Source organism: Amblyomma maculatum, chromosome 1 (assembly GCF_055883805.1).
Source record: "Amblyomma maculatum isolate TAMU_Amacu chromosome 1, ASM5588380v1, whole genome shotgun sequence".
NCBI classification, from domain to species: Eukaryota; Metazoa; Arthropoda; class Arachnida; order Ixodida; family Ixodidae; genus Amblyomma; species Amblyomma maculatum.
In genome coordinates, this window is record NC_139344.1 from 151,211,059 (window position 1) to 151,230,047 (window position 18,989).

At 47.1% G+C, this 18,989-nt stretch overlaps 2 protein-coding genes across 6 annotated transcripts in view; one reads left to right on the forward strand and one right to left on the reverse strand.

The window, feature by feature from the left end:
• Window positions 1-10,873, reverse strand: part of LOC146204611 (uncharacterized) — a 32,214-nt gene extending 21,341 nt beyond the window's left edge. For 4 of the 5 annotated variants that reach the window (XR_014703975.1, XM_084589298.1, XM_084589301.1 and 1 more), the window contains exons 1-5: window positions 10,544-10,873; window positions 4,311-4,400; window positions 3,819-3,887; window positions 3,200-3,311; window positions 1,412-1,454 (exon numbers count right to left, since the gene is read on the reverse strand). Coding sequence is in view for 4 of the 5 variants with exons in the window: in XM_084589298.1 (XP_084445424.1) it covers window positions 1,412-1,454; window positions 3,200-3,311; window positions 3,819-3,887; window positions 4,311-4,400; window positions 10,544-10,703 (474 nt within the window). In the remaining variant the exon portion in view is untranslated. The remainder of the gene's footprint in view (window positions 1-1,411; window positions 1,455-3,199; window positions 3,312-3,818; window positions 3,888-4,310; window positions 4,401-10,543) is intronic. The other variant, XM_084589299.1, reaches the window with a different exon arrangement.
• A 1,723-nt stretch (window positions 10,874-12,596) lies between these two features.
• LOC146204613 (uncharacterized) lies at window positions 12,597-17,926 on the forward strand. Its single transcript, XM_084604831.1, has 5 exons — window positions 12,597-12,834; window positions 12,892-12,965; window positions 15,959-16,174; window positions 16,634-17,083; window positions 17,291-17,926. The coding sequence occupies exons 1-5, from the start codon at window positions 12,597-12,599 to the stop codon at window positions 17,924-17,926; spliced, it is 1,614 nt and encodes a 537-aa protein (XP_084460957.1).
• Window positions 17,927-18,989: the final 1,063 nt, after the last annotated feature.

The window sequence follows — 18,989 nt, forward strand, 5'->3', positions numbered from 1 at the left end:
GGTTTAACCAATCGATATAAGCATTCTACGGTTTGCATTCAGCGTTGCAACATTCATTATAACTGGTGCTGTATTCTCTGCACCATTTTGATACAGCTGAAGACCGATTTTTCAGACTTGCTAGGAGCCATGAAAAAAAAAAAAAAAATCAGGCAGTCTAAAAAATAAAGTGTATATAGAAAAAATCACTTTACGTAAACTTCAGATTGCCACTTTGGTGAAGGAAGAGGTCAGCAGTTTTGTGCCCATTGTGATGCTTGTAAGTCTTGCTATGAAACGTTTGCCCAGATGACAGGCTTTAAGCGGTGTTCAATTGCTATACTGTCGTCAGCGTGTTGCGGGCGTATGTGCAGGTTTAGACGAAGTTCAGACACGAATATGAACCTGCCCCTGCAAGCTCACTGAACTGTTGCTGAGCATAGTCTGCACAGCCTAAAAGTTGAAAAAATCCTCAGAATGCGGCAAGGCCGTCTGTGAAGACTGCTACTGCACTGCACTGAGAAAAGGGCCTCACTTCTAGCATGCTCTTTTCTAACTTGAATATTGATTTACTCAATCCCATTCTCAACCCTCTTAAAGCCTAAATTAATGACTTTCTCCTATATGTATTATATAGAGTGTTGGATATTGGCAGCGGTGCCACAACGAATATGAATGAGGTCCGAGGACTTAAACAATCAGTTGTGGTGCATTTGAAATTTTGGGTGCTCATATATATTAGTTCTATGGTGAATGTTGCGGTACCACAAAAAAGTCAGAACAATCAAGCAACTCCAATTTCAGTCAGTGACTTAGTGGACTCTATAACAATATGTGTCTACATGCTGAAAAAGAAATAATGGCAAAAAAACACCCTAACCTAAAACCGAAAGGGCAAATAACATTGTATGCACATTCTGCAACAGCAAACAACATGAGCCTAACATGATTTGCAGAAAACTAAGCACAATAAGTTACCTTCACAGCAAGGTTTCAGTGTGAAAGAGGGCTTAACCCCCTATAGGAGACCATCTAGGCTCTTCTCAAGAGCTGACTGTTATTTCTCGCTGCAGATGAGTCCAGCTGCTCTCGTGTTTTGTGGCATTGTGTGTCCAGTTTGTAGCGAGTATAGCTCGTCCAACGCAAATTTTACTATGCTGACTGATGATGTTTTGGGCACTAAAAGACCATTCTGGCTCAAATTTCACAAACAAAAATGTCTGTTAGGGGCTCAAGCACATCAACACTTAAAGCTTTTATGCTGCTCTCACATGCTGGATGGTAAAAAAAAATTTTCTATCTTTATTATTACTGCTACCACTCATCGCAACACAATAAGGTTTCCTGACCATATTTACAAAAAAAATGTACACTGGCTTTATAGGGGTGAATGTCAGGTGAAGAGGGTGCACCAGAAAGTCATGAGACCTACCAAGGGACACATTGCATACGACATGGTGATGGTACCATCAGGACTGCAAAGAAAAGAGGGCAGGAAAAATTAAGAAAAAAATAAACACAAGTGGTGTACACAGACACTGCACAAATGACTTACATAGCTACCATGCTATTATTGTTGTAATAATCATCTGTCCTCAGAATTAGCAGAAGCCAAAGACGACAAACCAGAGAAATTTCCTTTCTCTCGTCCGTCGTCATTTGCGCTGTTTTATTCAGTCTCCTTAGCTAAAGTAGCATTGACAGAGCAGCAAGTGCAATCTTTGAGGGCACATTCCAAAATTTTAACCTTTGGATGGTGGGAAGAACTTACTTCTCACTTCTGGAGCTTTGGGGCACCAGGAACACCATAAAAGCCTCACTACATAGCTCAACAGCAACACTGGTGGCTTCAGTGAAGAACATATCCACAGAAAATCTTGAGTGTGTGCCGTCAATAGACGCATGGCCAATGTTGTGTCTGCTTTTGCTGAAGGACATTTAAAGCTTGTTTTTAGCCATTTCAGACAAATAGTGACCCAAGCTGTTGCTATTAGCAGATCAATGAACACACGATAGGTTTAACAACAGTGCTTATGATGACACTGGACAATGTGTCCTGTTGTTATTGTTGTTGTATTTGGCTGCAATGCAACTCTGGTTTCTTGGATTTTACTATTTTAAAATGTATCTACTCGGTATATTGAAGATGTCAAAGAAACTCCTGGAGTTGGCCTTTAGAAGAACACTGAAGAAAACTCCATGCAATTTATTTTTAATCAAAAATTCATTCTCTAGCTCTTCCTGGGTATGCTGGCACCTTCCTAGCAGAAAATGATGCATTTAAAGGTGAGAAAATTGAATTTGAAGCATTTTCCACTGTTTGGTTCAAACTCGTGACACCTATATAGAGAAGGACTAGTTGTCGTTGGTCAGAAGTGAACAGTGATGCAGCCTAGCCTCTAAGGTACATGCAGAAAAATCTGTGTTGATGAACACAGCTTAGTTGCAAAATTAGTTGGCAATGATGAGACTTGCATTTTGTTTTTCAGTCTTTTCTAGCTCATAAAAGCTCTGTTTGCAGTCTATGATTAGGAAGCAGTACCCTATTGGTTAACTTGAATTTGTCCCCAGAGTTCCTTTAAGGAAAAAAGAAGGCCTTTCTTGCATGCCCATATCTTAGGCTCCAAAGCACCCCTTCATTTTTTTGTAGCTGCATCTCGATGAGATGGGTGCAAGAAATAATTTGGCAACATTAGCACACATCTTTGGAAAACACGGTTATATAGTTTGATTAAACTTCCCAAGCTGTATGCAGCCATCTACAAACTCATTCCTACTTCCATTACAGCTCTCAAACAACTTGCACCAAACCAAGGAACATGGAACTGTGATGCCCGTGAAACCTGTTGAGTGCCATCAATACCAAGCTCAGGTGACAACATGCTGATAGTTATCGGGGCGGCTTTTGGTCAATTTTCAGTGTTCTCTGCCGCCATCTGTCATGTGTCTAAACACAGCAACACATGAAGACAGAGATACACAACGAACGCTGCGCCACCTCGGGGGTTTTAACAGCTTCGGTTTAGAAGTGAGTAAGTGCACTTGGCAGACTTGTAATGCGCATTTACTTGCAAAATAAGGGGTGTAGATTCGCATGCAAATTTCTTTCAAAATTTTTTTGTGAGAGTAAGAGGGGAGAGAGGGGGGGTGCTCAGGATCTGGGGGGTACCAAAATTCGTGAAAATATGGTAATTTAGACAGGTTACACAAGGGCACTCACCTATCCCATGGCAATGGTGGTTCAATTCCGGGAATTTCACTGTTCAAGTACACTGTCAGAAACGTCGCAGTAAACATCCCAATGCCATAGAAGGCAGCAATCCAAAATTCATCTGTGGAACCAAGTGATTATATAAACAAATCACTCAGCAACACAAAATAACAAAAAAGTAATCTGCTAGCTTTGCATTCCTTAAGCCTTTTGTAATGAAGACCACAAGCTACTGCAGGTGACAGGCCACAATAAATATTAAGTATGGCTTGCCATGTATGCATGCCCTAATGTTAGAATTCACCATATAAGTTGAGGCAAATATTTCCATAAAGAACTTACATTAGCTATTAACTATTCTACACAAACTAGAACAGCAGCACTACTATGAGCTAGGAAAGAGCATTGAAAGTTCTACCCCACTGAGGGCTAGGCATGTCCTTAAATTACATTTATTTTATTATTTATACAAGTATCTGCAGTGCCATGAGGGCATCGCTGCAGGGAGGATAATTCACAATAAAAAATGTAATTTACCAAAATAACTTTTACTGCATGTAAAGCAATGACTCACATCACCTTTCATCTTAGCTACTATAGACAAAAAAAATGTGCACTTGAATTTTACCTGAAGTTGTGAATGACTGTGCCAGATAGTCCGACAATGAATAAGTCTTGAGAGCTCGAAAACAGTTTTCTAGAACATAAAACAAATTAAGCCTGTCAGCACAGCAAATGTGTATATTTCTTTAATGTCGGAACCAAGCATTTTAGCACTTTTTTCCTTATCATGCAGCAGGACCCTCGGCCGCTTAATGCAGTAGGCATCAGTAGTTTTGAGAGGAAAAAAAAAAAAAAACACGAAAAGATGGCAGACAAAGAAAAAACATATACCTTAAGCACCGACTTGCAACTCAGTGTTCACTCATAAAAAGCTGAATAAGTACAATCCAGGGCGTACACAGAAACACACCAAAATAGAAACGGTTTGGCACACAGGGCTTTACACCCGTAAGCAACTCAGGCTATGAGGGACACTGCAACGGAAGGCTCTGGAATTTCTGACCACCTGGGGCTCTTTAAGCGTGCACTGACATTGCACAGTACACAGACGCCTTACTTTTCACCTCCATCAAAAGGCAGTCGTCACGGCTGGGATTTGATCCTATGTCCTTGGGTTTAGCAGTCAAGCACCCTGACCTGTGAGTCACTGTAGCAGATCAAGAAACAGAATACATCTGTCAGGTGCAGATGGACAGGACTCTCTGTCATGTGGGACAATTGATGGGTTCTTCACGCATGTATACTTATTCTCAGAGATGTGATAGGCTTCCAACACTTCCCTGTCAGTTGATCAGGCATTCACTACAGTGTTTTGCAAGATTTTAAAACGACCGCCTTCCTAAAGGCAGACTTGATTCCTGCAAGCACGCATTTAAGCACCGGCCAGTTTGCTCCACATATGCCCGATGACAGGATAGTGGAACTTCGTAGACCCCCCTCATTTCACATGTGACGTACTGGTCTACATGACTGATTACACACCCCTTCACCCTCTCACACACAGCACTACAGCAGGTGTGTGCCTACCAAAACATAGATTCCTCCAACCTTTTTAGGGCCACCGAAAACAGCACATCAGTACCATACCTATCGCACATATTTATTAGTTGGGGAGAAAAAATATCACTCTCCTGCAGCCAGGTGTGCATCAGACAAACTAGCCGGTACTTAAAGGTCCACTTGAATAAGCACAATCTACCTTTAGGAAAACAACTGCCTTCAAATATAACAAAGCACAGTAGTGAATACTGCGGATATAAGCAGTTCCTTGATCTAACCACGGTTTTGTTTTGGCACCCTAATCAAACGACTAGGGAAGTGGTGGAGGCCTATCACATCTCTAAGAATGAGCACACTCTTGTCAGTGACCCATCAGTTGCCCTGCTTGAAAGACAGTTATCATAGTAGATGTGTCCAATTGATTTCTTCTCTTTTGTTTTTCTTTTCTGCATACCTTTCTTTCAGACTGCAATTATGCATTTTGTGAATAAACGCTCAGTTGCAAGTTAGCACTTGTGGTGTGTACTCGTTCCTCATCCATCACCTTTTCTATGCTGTTTTTTACTTAAGATGTACAAACCAGCTGAAATGTCAATTTTTACATCAATATAGTCTTTCACTCTCTTTCACTGACTAGCATAGCTCATGGAGTTAAGTATTAGATAATGCAGCAGCACTACTGAATTAACAAACATATCAAATAATGAACATCTACAAACAATGCACCTCTTTCTAGAACTAAAAGTAACAGGCAATGTCTATTCTACTGGCAGTCACTAGAACCGTTGGGCAGAGATTTCCCAGCACTTGCCTCTGGCAGGTCACTGAGAGAGACATGAGAATAATTTTTCTTTTTTCACAGTCCATATTCTCCTGGCAATGTTCTCCTTAGCTGCAGAAGTACAAGAGTGACAAGGCACTTGCCAAAGATCGGATACACAATGCAGCTTACAAGCAGTTCTTAGCTATTTCTGTTCCTCCTCTGCTGCGGGGAACTGCAGTCCAAAGCTTAAACGATCGCAATCAGCACACTTCGACACAGCAACAGTAAGGCTGAAGGATAGTTTACATAAAGAACGACAAGTTGGGCAAACGCGTTCTGTAGTGGTCTGAAGCAGTCTGCAGACTGGAAAGCTCTCTCACAAAAATGACAACTCAGAAATCAAAATGGACTAGACACGACCCTGTTTGTCGTCACTTGCATCCCAAGCAGCAGCCAAGTTTCTGTTGAAGCAGGTAACATGTGGAGTGTTCTCTTTCTTGAAATACCGATCGCGAAAGTACAGCAATAACCAGTGTTATCATGGCAAATTTCAATTAGTTTCTGCAGCCTTAGTGGCGAGTAACAAGAGACTTTCAGCAAAAAATTCTGCACGTTGCAGGCAGAACAGAAACCAATATTGTTTAAAGCACTTCAGTTTGCGCCTGCAGGCGAAAATCTTGATAAGTTGGCTATTCCCAGTTCGAATCAGTGGCGACCAGTGGGTTCCCAAATGGTTCCAGCTGGAACTAGGGTCTGTATTCCGAGTTTGCGTCGTTATCGAAAGTGTCGCCATCTCCCCGACCTCGAGTCATCTGATTGGTGGAAACGCCGGAACATGATGTTGCCATCATTTCTTTCGATTCAATAGTGCGTTTCCACCAATCAGATGACTTGAGGTCGGAGAGATAGCGACACTTTAGATAATAATGCAAACTTGGAATACGGGCCCAGCTTTTTGCTGTCTCCCCTCGCTAGTGAAGAGGAAATCGCGGAAATAAGAGGTCGAACATGAAAGGCGCTAGTCCTGTCTGCCTTTCAGCAAGCCAAAACCGACATTTCTGTGGCACGCAGCGTACAGCAAGCACGGGTACTGATATTTTCTCTTGGGCCTTTATCACGGCTAAAGTGTACTAGAAGGGGGCAGTGGGCTTACTTCCCAGCCGAGCCTGCGCTAGCGGTGGCGCCATAAATGTCAACGAATTTTGTTTCTTCGAGTGGCCACGTCGCGGCGCTGATGTCAAGTTCACTGTTCACTATAGCGCTTGGTCATGCCGACCATGTTGAAACATGTGCGCGCGTGCTGTTATCGCGTTTTCCTAAATGTCCTACTGCTAGCGTTTTGTCTGTGAAATTTTATTTTTCAGTATAATGAAGAAAAGGCGCATGCAGCGAATGTGACGAAGATTTTACGTAAATTTGTTTAGCATGCCTCAGTGCCGACAAAAACATTGCTACTAATCAGGGAAGAGGACGTGTTGCGTTCCCGTCGAGGGTGCCCCAAATATACTATTTGCCGTCCCGAGAAACGGAGGGTTGCGGAAAGCATGGAAGAAGAATATGCACCGCTGTCCCAGTTGCTAGAAATTAGCTCAGATAACAATATACAAGCTGACATTACCCTGACCCTCCCAGCCTTCATGCAACCAGCTCGGCAGCAAAGACACATCTTTGTCAGCACAAGCATTTGTATCTGACCATAGCATGTCGTTAGCATTTAATATTGGTCACTATTCCATATTGCAGGGTATGTTGGGTGCCGATATGTGATGAAAATAGGAAGCAAAAGTTGTATGTCACTCCTCACAATGCCATCTCCAGGTGATGACTTCCAACTCGCTTGGTTAACGCATTTTCTGGAGAAAGGAGAGGGGAGACTGCTGTACCCATCGAATCTGCTCTCGGCTGTAAAACCTGTCCACTAAATGCTTGAGTTGCCATTAACTGCTGACTGCCAGCGTCCAGTATGTGCTGACAGTTGTGAAAGCAAGATTGGGGTTAGAGTTGTCTGCTTAGCTCGCTCGTGCCTATTTTAATGCCACGATAATCAGCTTTTATGTACTTAGTCGGCTGCGCTTTTATGTTAAAGGGATAAACTCCCAGAAGCTGGGCAAGGGGAACAAGCAAATCATCTTAAGCTGACCCATTGCTCATAATGGGAATGAATAAGTGGTTTAAGTGCATATAGTTGAAATAATATTTTCGAGGTCTGGCAATGAATTACTTTTGCTAGGCCCCTCTCTTCACAGTGCATATATTGATCAGCTAAACCAATGCTAGGAGGGCATGAAAGAAGGTAAAATAAAAGTATATACATTCAGATTTCACTGCATACTCGATTATTTGACGCATATTTAAATTTTGTTATCCAAGGTAACATTTAAGGAATATTGTATGGGCTAAAAATTTTCGTTGACAACAAGGACCAGCATAGATTTCGTCATCCAGTTGGAGCTAAACCCTGTAATGAAAGTGTCGTAAATGGTTTAAAGTACCATCACTAGCGCATTGCATTTCTAGCTGACGTGCAAGAAGTCAAAAATAAAAGGCTGGATGAGCTCTGGCTAACTTCGTGATCGATGTCGTCACACTTAAACCACGAAGTTGAGCAGCACGCAAAAGTGGACGCAAAAACATGAAAAAGGTAAACTTTTGATACCACATGCTTCCATCAAGCCATACATATAGCTGACTGCGTGTCGCGCCACATCTCGCCCTGCCTGTGACATAAAGCAACGCTAAATAAAGCATGTCATTACAGATTGATCATGTACCGACAGTCCGTAAGCCGTTAGCTCCATCAAAGTAGGTGCAAGAATTAAAGCAACGCGCACATAACTGCGCGCCACCGCGCGCCGCCGTAGCGTAGTCTGGACCAGCAAGAAACTACAGGATGAATGGATGGATGGAATATAGGAGCGTCCCCTTTGAAACGGGGTGGTAGCAGTAGCTATCATGCTCATTTTTCTCCCTATATCTTAATTATTGATTTAGAATTGTTAACTAAACCATCATTCTATTTATTAAATTTTGTTCCTACATTACTAACATTGTCACTTCTCTGCTTTTAAGCCACCAATCTTCCAGTCGTTTTTTGCTAGTTTCCACCGCCGGTTTATTCACCCGGCCACTGTTATCGCTAAACCCCAGAGCTTCAGGAACAGTGATTGCGCCTGCACCAACTTCCGGATGGATACCATTACATTCGAGTATAATATGGGCAATTGTTTCACCGGAGTTTCCACATACAGCACATGCGTCATCTCCATTGTTAAATTTCTTTTTGTAGCTGCGTGTTCTAAGGCACCCTGATCTAGCTTCAAAAAGTAGGGCAATGCCTCTTGAGTTATCAAAGAAATCTTCCTTCCTGATCTGCATTTTCCACTTTCGGTATAATTCCACACTCTGTTTCTTTTCCATCGAATTTATCCAATTTTTACCTTCTGTGTTTTTCACCTGTTGCTTAATGCTCTTTATTTCTCCGTCCTTGTTACTAGCATACTTACTAGTTAATTTCCTAGTTCTTTTCCTCCATTGTAAGTCAACGCTTTTTAGGTACAGGTATTTAAATACTTTAGCTGCCCATTTGTTACTGTCCAATTTCCTCAGGCGTTCCTCATATAATATTTTACTCTGAGCTTCCCGCGCTTCGAAAGATGCCCAGCCCATATCTCCCTGTACCGCCTCATTTGTAGTTTTGCCATGGGCACCTAGTGCTAATCGTCCAACGGATCTCCGATTTGTTTCTAATGTCGACTGTACCTCTGATTTTAGGCACAAAACCGCATTTCCGAAAGTAAGTCCGGGCACCATAATTCCTTTCCAAATACCCCTCAAAACCTCATACCTATTGTATCCCCACAATGCCTTATGCTTCATTACCCCGGCATTCCTTCGCCCTTTGGCCTTAAGTGATTGCTCACGCTTTCCAATGTATGCCAATCCTTCGTTTACCCATACCCCCAGATATTTATATTCTGCTACTCTAGATATTTCAAGGCCTTGTATTTTAAGACCCTGATCAGTTGAGCCGTTGAAAATCATCAGACCCGACTTAACTGCGCTGAAACTGAAGCCTAGAGCGTCCCCTTCGTCTCTGCAATACTTAACTAGAGTTTGCAATTCTTCCAGAATCTCAGCTAGCAGCACAATATCGTCTGCATACATCAAACCGGGGAGGCGCTGCTCTACCGCCTTTCCACCTAATCTATATGACAGGTTAAAACCTAGGTTACTGTCTTGTATCCTCCGTTCCAGGTTTATCATATAAAGCGTGAACAGCACCGATGATAGAGGACAGCCTTGTCTTAATCCTTTGCATACTTTGACATCCTCCGTACTTCTTACCCCTTCCCACGTAATTTCTACTTTGTTATCCCGGTATATTTCCTGTAGGAACTCTATTACCTCATAACCGATACCTTCTTCTTTTAATATGTTCCACAGGAGTTCCCTGCTTACGTTGTCGTACGCCCCGTTTATGTCCAGGAAGGCCAAATACAAAGGTCTATTTTCCACTTTAGATATTTCGATGCATTGGGTAAGCACGAACAGGCTATCATCTAAGCGCCTACCATTTCTAAAGTCAGTGTGGTGAAGACAGTGAAGTCATTTGTGGCGCCACCTCTCGTACTTTACATGAACGGCGTCAGGGAACGGGTGCCAGTGAGCCCACTACCCTCTTCTAGTACACTTTACCACGGCCTCACGTACCGTACAACGCACTCTACTACATAAGGCAGCCTTGCTAGACAGTTAGACAGTAAGGTTAACGGCAATGATGCGGAACAGACAGTAGGTTACAGACAAGGAACAGCATGAACTGTTGAGCTAAAATAGACTGCGTTTTAAATATAGCAACTTAAACGGCTCCTACCTAAACTGCGCGGATACGACTCGGTATAGCAGCTAACTGAACTTGTCACCACACTCGTCTTGTCCAACCGTACCAAGCGAATGCATCTCAGGCGAGGCTACATGCAGTGCTAAAATAAGAAACGTTTCCCATGAGCATTTCATCCTAATGTCACCTTTGCTGCAGAAGACAATAGCGTGGACGATAGCGAGCAGAACTAGTAGCAGCAGTCCGCTGAGCGGGGCGCAGCGAAACGCACGGTCCGAAAAACTAGCGTCCGAAGCATAGCCGCTGTCGCTTGACTTTGAAGTATCTTCATCAGGCTCCCTTTTCATTTTATGTATTGGGAAGCGACGAATGACCAGCCAACCACAAAATTAACGAACTGAACAGTTCAGTTCCTGGCAGAGCACGCAAGCGTCAGGTACGAAACACGCACAGCGATAGCGTCGCGGCGTGACCCTTGGCGTGACGGGTGACGGGCCTTGGCTATGATAATGATAGCGTCGCTGCTTGGCTTAGCGCTTGGCTTGGATCGAAACTGCCGAAACTACACCAAACTACCACAGCGGCATTGCATTACAGCCTACGTAATCTAACAACGTTGATTGCAGCTGCATCAGCGGCAATAATAATAATAATAATAATTGGTTCACGGAAAGGAAAGGCGCAGTATCTGTCACACTTGTTCTGTGGACCCCTGAACCGCGCCGTAGAGGGGGCGACAGCAGCATCACTTGGCTTAGCGCTTAGCTTTTCTGTTACCTGTTCCCTTTCGAGGAGCTTGACAGTCATATTATGAGACGGTCGGGTCGTGTAATAAATTGATTTGCATAAAGGAAAGGCGCAGTATCTGTCGCTTTTCTTTCTGTGCACACCTGAACCACACCGTAAGGAAAGAGATGAAGGTGGGAGAGAGAGGGAGAAAGAGGAGCCGTAGTGGGGGGCTGCGGAGTGATTTCGACCACCTGGCGACATCGCACAGCACGCGGACTCCTCTCCGCTTCGCTTCCATCGCAACGCAGCTGCCGGTGGTCGAGTTCGACAACCGCGTGCAATAACAATTTTCACTCTAGGCCACTAAAGTGCGATGAGGCTAAAGCTTTATAGCGCAGTGGTCCGTAGCCCTCCCCTAAGACACCTCTCTTCCTCTCTTCACTCCCACTTTCCTCCCTTCCCTTACAGCGCAGCTCAGGTGTCAGCGAAGTGTGACATACTGCGCCTTTTCTTTCCTGTAAACCAATATGAAACGCCGCTGATTCCTGCTTTACTGCGTCTACTTCTGATGCAGTGTGGTGCGGCGTTCGAAGAACCGCCAAATGAAAGGCGTAGCACGGACGCCTGGATCCATTCGGACGCCCGGCGGCAGGGTCAGTATATGCGTGAATCGGAATCTCGCGGTATCCCGTGGAATCTCGCGAAGTGAGTGTGACACTTCTCGCGGACGTAAGCACGTATGTGCACTCATGAGCGGCTTTCGGCTTAAAAGCTTTCGGCACACAGAAATACAGGCAGTGCAGGTCCCCGCGACTCCCTGTCACTGCTGCACTCACGTTCATACGTGCTGAAAGTTTATGACACTGGCAGCCCGACCTGTGGCAGGTTTGCTTGGCAGCATATGGTCTACCAAGCCTCACAAGGTACTTTCTGCAGGCCCTACCAGGCAGAAGCATAGTATATGGCCGAGGGTATCTCTGGGGTTCTAGCATAGAGAAAGAGATTGGTCTAGTGTGGTGGCAGAGGGTACAGGCGCGCGGTTTGTGTGAACATGGGAATAGTGGAGAAAACCTGGGCCAGGGGGCGCTGCGCCGCTCTGTGCGTCAGCGCCCTCCATGGAGACCCCGTCCAAACCTCCGCGCAGTGCGGCCGCGTCGTCTGCTCCCCGCCGCATAGAAAAGCATGCTGTCGTCTGCTCCGCGCTGTGTTTGCGCGCGCGCGCTCGGTTGTTTCTCTCCTCCTCCGGCCGCATCCTGGCCGCCGTCGCTTTTTTCGCTTGGACTGTGAGGACGTGCCTCACATGGGCTCCTGCCACGAGAACTTTTCTGTTCGCGAGTTTGGTTCTACACGACTCAAGAACGCTGGTGGTGACCACGTAGAGTGACTGTCAGTTGACAAGTACCGTCCTGTGGCCCATTTTTGGGCATTTTTGTGATCATCGGCTACGCGGGCGAGCTAGGCCGCCGCGTTCCGACTGAGTTCCACATCAAGTTCCACCGCGATCCGACACCATGGTGTACACGGTGGAGGGGGACGAGATCACTGAGGAGGAATATAACAATCCTGCATTGTGGACATTGGCCATCGAAGCCCACGACAGGGCCCATCCGAAGCCTGGCAACACACCGCCGATTCCGGTCACGGACGCCAACGCAGCTCCTAATCCCCCGGCCAAGAAGCAGCTACCGAGAAAGAAGCCGCTACCTCGACTACCGATAGAACACTATAAAGTGGTATTTAGGCCTCAAGGTGGTTTTAACCTCCGTGCAACCACTGCAGAGACGCTCCTGCGCGCCGTGTGTAAAGGAGCCGAGCAAAACTTCGAGGAAGCCCAGTACCTCGATCAGGTGAGGATCAATCCCACCAATAACTCCTTCACCGTAAGCTCGCTTTGCACTAAAATGACCGAAGCGTACGTAGCCCTGCAATACATGCAAATCGAAGACCAGACGCTACGCGTTAATGCGTACATCGCGGCACCAGACAACTCCATTAAAGGCGTCCTACGTGGAGCGCTCGATGGACAGACGCACCAGCAGATTGTTGAGAACATCCAGAAATTGAACCCCCAATACGAGATCGCCGACGCCAGACGTATAGGAAAGTCAAGGTCTGTCGTGGTGACCTTCACAGGCATCACGCAGGTACCCACAGGAATGCGGTTCGCTTCGGGACTTTACCGGTGCGAACCCTTTAGGAACAAGGTGGAAACGTGCTTCAATTGCTGGAAGCCTGGACACCGCGCAGACGTCTGCACAAAGGAGAGGAAAAGCCTCTGCAGGAGGTGCGGAATGCAGCATACAACGAAAGAGCAACCTGACTGCATGCCAAGGTGCATCGTATGCAGAGGCCAACACCTCACGGGCTCTAGGAAGTGTGAACTCCGCTTCGAGCGACAGCCGAGCAGTGGCATGACTGTGAAACCTGGACACCGAGCCGGGAAACCAGACACCACGATCTCGGCCGGACCGACCAGCCTAAAGCCCGCAGCGTGGACAAAGGAAGGAATGGACCAAGCATTCCCCCCGCTTCTAAGTCAAGGCACCTACGCACAGGTGAGCAGTGCAGCCATTATGGCGCCTTCCACTCCTCTAGAAAAGCAGCTGGCAGCAGAAAACAAACTTCTGAGAGAGCAGTTGGCTTACATGATGAAAAGAATAGAAACCCTCGAAAGAATCACGAGAGCGTCAGTTCCTACATCAAAACAAACGGCAAGTCCTAAACCTCCCCTTCCTACTGGTGTTCCTAACACGTGTGTCGTAAACGCGACTGTGCCACAAGATATGGAGGTTGAATCATCCAATAGCTTAAAACGTCCGGCACCCTCGGACAGTGAGCCGGAAGTCATACCTAAAAAACCTGCGGAAATCTCCCCTCAGGGAACCCCTCAGGAACCAACCAGGGACGAGTAGGGCGTCAAAGCCAAAAAACATTTGAAAAGCTCCCCTGAGGGAACCCCTCTGAACCAACCAGGGACGAGGACATCAGGAAACTCGAAGCCAAAATTAATGCCAACACAACTGACCATCACGCCAGACTTAACAAAAGTCTCACTGATAGGGTTGCAATTAGCAACGCCCGTATGGACACACAGGATAAAATTTTAGGCGACCTACAAACTAGAGTGGCAGCCATGGAAACCAAAGTAGCAGCCATAGAAACAGCAATTGCCAGTCAATCCGCCAGACTAGATATAATTATCGACAGGTTGTCGGCAACTCCGACAACCTTGCCAAATCTTCAGCACAAAGATGGCCCCTCGCCAAGAAATTGAGGTATGGCAGTGGAACTGCAGAACGTTCCGCGGCAGGCGGGGCAACCTGCTGCTCCACATTCAAAACTCAGCTAGCCAACCAGATGTAATAGCGCTCCAAGAAAATAGGGGACCAATCAATTTACCAGGCTACAAAGCTTTTGTACAAACAGGCGTGTCGAACAAGCGGGACCAGCTCACCGCGACTTTCATTCAGCGAAACATCACCGCCATGCAGCACACATTCGATGACACCGACGTCAATTACACTTTGCTAGAAATTGTCCCTAGGAGAAAAAGGAGATACAACGCTCTTCATCCTAAATTTGTACAGCTCACCCAAAGACGCGGGCTCAGGAATACCGCGTCTACTAGAGAAGGTACTAAAGCTCGCAGCCAGGGCGCAGTTACTGGTGGTAGGCGATTTTAACGCACGTCACACGGCATGGGGTTACAATAAAACCACGCCCAAAGGCATCAGAATCTGGGAAGCAGCCCAAGATTTTGGTTTCTCTATTCTTAACGATCCACAGAAAGTCACTAGAATAGGCAACAGCGTGCAGACACCTCTCCTGATCTAACACTAAGCAAAAACATTCGGGACGCTCGCTGGAACAACACGCAACATTCGCTAGGCAGTGACCACTACATTATCTCCGTCAAGTTCAACACAACGCCACATAAACGCCTAACCGCAAAAGCCACAGTTACGGACTGGGACAAATTTAGAAAACTGAGGGAACAAACCGCCCCCTCCAACATAACCGATCTTAAAGACTGGACCAGCGCACTTATTAATGACGTTCACAGCACCACAGCCGAAATACAATCCGCAGGTCAGGACAACACAACCACGGACGCGTGGCTACTGCACATGTGGGAGGCTCACGCTAGTTTACTTTGCCGTTGAAAAAGCAGCGTTTCAACAGAACGCTGCGACGGCGCATTGCACAACTAGAGAGGCAGATCGAGGCACATGCCAGCGACCTGGAGAAACAACAGTGGGGGCAAATCTGCGATGGAATGAACGGACAGCTCGGCAGTAAGAAAACCTGGCTCTTGCTCCGACACTTGCTCGACCCAACGCAAACAAAATCTGCTGCGCGGGATCACCTCGCACAAATTATACAAAAGTATGAAGGTACGGACGCGGAGCTACTAAATGCACTATGCCAAATGTACCTGAACACGACACCTAGCACTAGCCCACTCCCTATGTATGGAGGACTCCCCAATGAACAGTTGGACGAGGACTTTACGGAAGCGGAGATGTTGTACGCGATAGGACAACTCAGGACGACCTCGGCGGCGGGACCAGACGGCGTCTCAAACAAAATCCTCAGGAACCTATATATGGGCTCAGTTTCGGCCCTAACTGACCTCATGAACACCTACTGGAGGAAAGGAGAGGCACCGCAAGAGTGGAAACATGCCAAAGTGACATTCATACCGAAACCAGGGAAGAAGCTTAGCATAGAAAACCTAAGACCCATTTCGTTAACGTCGTGCCTAGGCACATTAATGGAACACATCGTTCTCAACAGGCTGTAGGGTTATGTAGAGGACAACGACCTCATCCCCTCAACCATGATAGGATTCAGACTCAACCTCTCCACGCAGGATGTCATGATCCAGCTGTCGAGGGATGTTATGGATCGCAGGTACTGTCATGGAACGAGGGCAATACTTGGGCTTGATCTCTGTAAAGCCTTCGATAACGTCTCGCACGAGGCGATATTAGAAAACCTCTCGCTTTTGAATCCTGGAGAGAGAGTCTTCGGGTACGTCCGGTCCTTCCTTACGAACAGGACGGCCGAGCTCACTCTCGGCGCGATCAAATCAGACCCCATATCTCTGGGCGGAAAGGAAACACCACAAGGCTCTGTGATGTCGCCGTTCCTTTTCAACATTGCACTGATAACACTGCCCCCCAGACTCGCCGCCATCGAGGGGCTACAGCGTACGTTTTACGCGGACGACCTTACCCTATGGGTGAACAGGGGAAGTGATACACAAATAGAAAGTGTGCTTCAGGAAGCAGTCGACACCATTGAGACTTACGCTCTAAGGGCGGGTCTTGAATGTTCACACTCTAAGTCCGAACTCCTTGTAGTTCGAGAAGGCCCCAATCGAAAGAACAGACCTCCGCCTCCTGCAATCAGGGTAGAGCTCAAAGGAGTGCCAATCAAACAAGTAGACACCATCAGAATCCTAGGCATGTTCATTCAGAGTAACCACAGAAATTTAAGAACATTAGATAAACTGACCACAACAGTCACCCAAACAGCCAGACTAATCAAGCGAATAGCCAACAAGAGGAGGGGCATGAAAGAACGCGACACCTGTCGACTCATTCAGGCTTTCGTCATCACCGGGCTAGTCTACACCCTGCCCTATCTGCACCTTTACCAAGACGAAAAGCGAAAGGTTGAATGTCTTATCCGGCAAGCTTACAAGACAGCACTAGGCCTATCGAGAAACACCTCAACCGATAGGCTCTTAGCTCTTGGAATGCACAACACACTTGATGAACTCAAGGAAGCGCATTTAACAGCACAGTACTCTAGAATGGCGCGCACCAAAGCCGGGAGGCTTGTCTTGCTGAGGCTAGGCATCAATGCCGAACCCATGGCGGACGATCCCAGGCAAATACCCACAGCAATCAGGAAGGAGCTTGTTATCAAGCCCCTCCCTAAGAATATGCACCCCATTCACCACGAAGGCAGGCGACTAGCACGCGCACGTGCACTACACATCAAATACAAAGGAAACCATTCGGTTGCTTACGTAGATGCGGCCGAATATGAAGAGACGGACCGCGGTTTCGCGATTCGTGCGGTGACTGGGGCCCGTGAGTCCACGCCTACCAAAATCTTAGCTTCAGCTGCTGTACGCACCAGAACCTCTGAGGCTGCAGAGGAAGCAGCCATCGCGCTGGCTATAGCTTCTACCGAAGCAGATGTTATAGTCAGTGATTCCAAAACAGCCGTACGGAATTTCGGGAGGGGCCGTCTGTCGGCTGCCGCCAGGAATATCCTTAAAAGCTACCGTCCAGTCCCTGGTAGGACGATAGAACTGGTATGGGTTCCGGCTCACTCGGGCAATCCCGGGAACGAGAAGGCTCACGAATATGCCCGAGGTTTCGTCGGCCGGGCGGTGAGCACCTCGTTTCCCGCGGGCGCGAGGGAGGGCTTGCTCTCGTTCCATGATATAACCCGCCATTTTAGCCTGGGAAGGCGCATCTTACCTCCACCACACAATTCATTAAGCAAGGCCCAGGCGATAATCTGGCGCCAGCTACAAACCCGCTCTTTCCCCTGCCCCAAAGTTTATTCATATATATTCAAAGAGCAGGTTGACCCTGAATGCAAAGAGTGTGGCGTCGACGCTACTTTAGACCACATTACATGGGGGTGCGCGGCCTATCCGCCACCCGCCGATTTGCTGCCAGCTCCATCTCTGGAGGAGTGGGAGGCCGTGCTGCGCTGCTCGGACCCGGCCATCCAGGCTCGGGTCACTGAGTGGGCCGAAGAGATCGCCGACAGGACGCAACTGGAGGCCATCTGGCGCGGCCAGCAATCAAACTGAACCTCTTAAAGCCGATGAAATAAATGTTTTCCCATCCATCCATCCATGGCCGCCGTCGCGCTCCAACAAAGGGGGCAAGAAAAAAAAAAACTGGAATGAAAAAGTGACGGCGCGCTTTTTCTCAAAACTCGTGAAAGTGTTTTTCTCTCTTCTCTCTTTCGTGTTGAAACGATGGTTGTCGGTTTTTTTTAGGTATCTCGTATCGCTCGTATCTCGCACCTCTGTTTGTAACTGGCGGTGCCGCAGCCGCATCGCGGAACCAAGTCGGCCTCAAGAAACAGATATATGTCATTAATGCCATCACTCGGCGCTTATAAAGGGAAAACACATACGTCAATCGTTCTATCCTCATACGCGATCCTGCTTCGGGAGCTTAAGGCTGCGCATTCACTAGAGGAGATAACTGAGCTAGGAATTGCACAGCGTAGCTGTGGAATTAAGAAGACAAAGGTTTACATGGAGACATGTCCCCGCCTGCATGAAAAGTCGTCAGGCATTTCCTCGCTCTTCGTCTCGCGGATAGAGGAAACTGCCGAAAAAATGGCATGCCTCGGCTTCTCGTCAGTGGTCCAGGTCGTTAAGAAACCTATCATCGTTAAAGGTATATAAGTCGTTGATTTCGGATGGCAGCGCCACAGCAGCGAACTCCCCCTGACCGCTGTCAGCAGGAACCAAAGAGTAAGGCGGCATGCTTTGTGCCTTTGTAGGGAACGCGTCCTAAAAGCGCCGAAAGCAGGCACCACGGCGCCGGCAGCATCGCCTAAAACGTCTGTCCCCAAAGAGTTGAATAGGCCTCTTTCAACTGAGCAGTCACAAAGGGAAAGGAAGCTCCCCAACCAGCGCCCGGAGCACTCGTCGCTGTGTACACGCGTATCAATTCTCAACGAGAAGGCTGAACCCTTCGTTCTCTGAACAACATGGAAGAGACACGGCCGCTCGATGCAAGCGCACTAGGTGCGGCCTGCTACGTCGCCCGAAACTGACGGGAGGTGCCTACTTCCAGTCGCCACCACCGCGGCGTCACCGTTCAGGGACAGCCGCGCGCGGAGAGGTGCGCCTGACT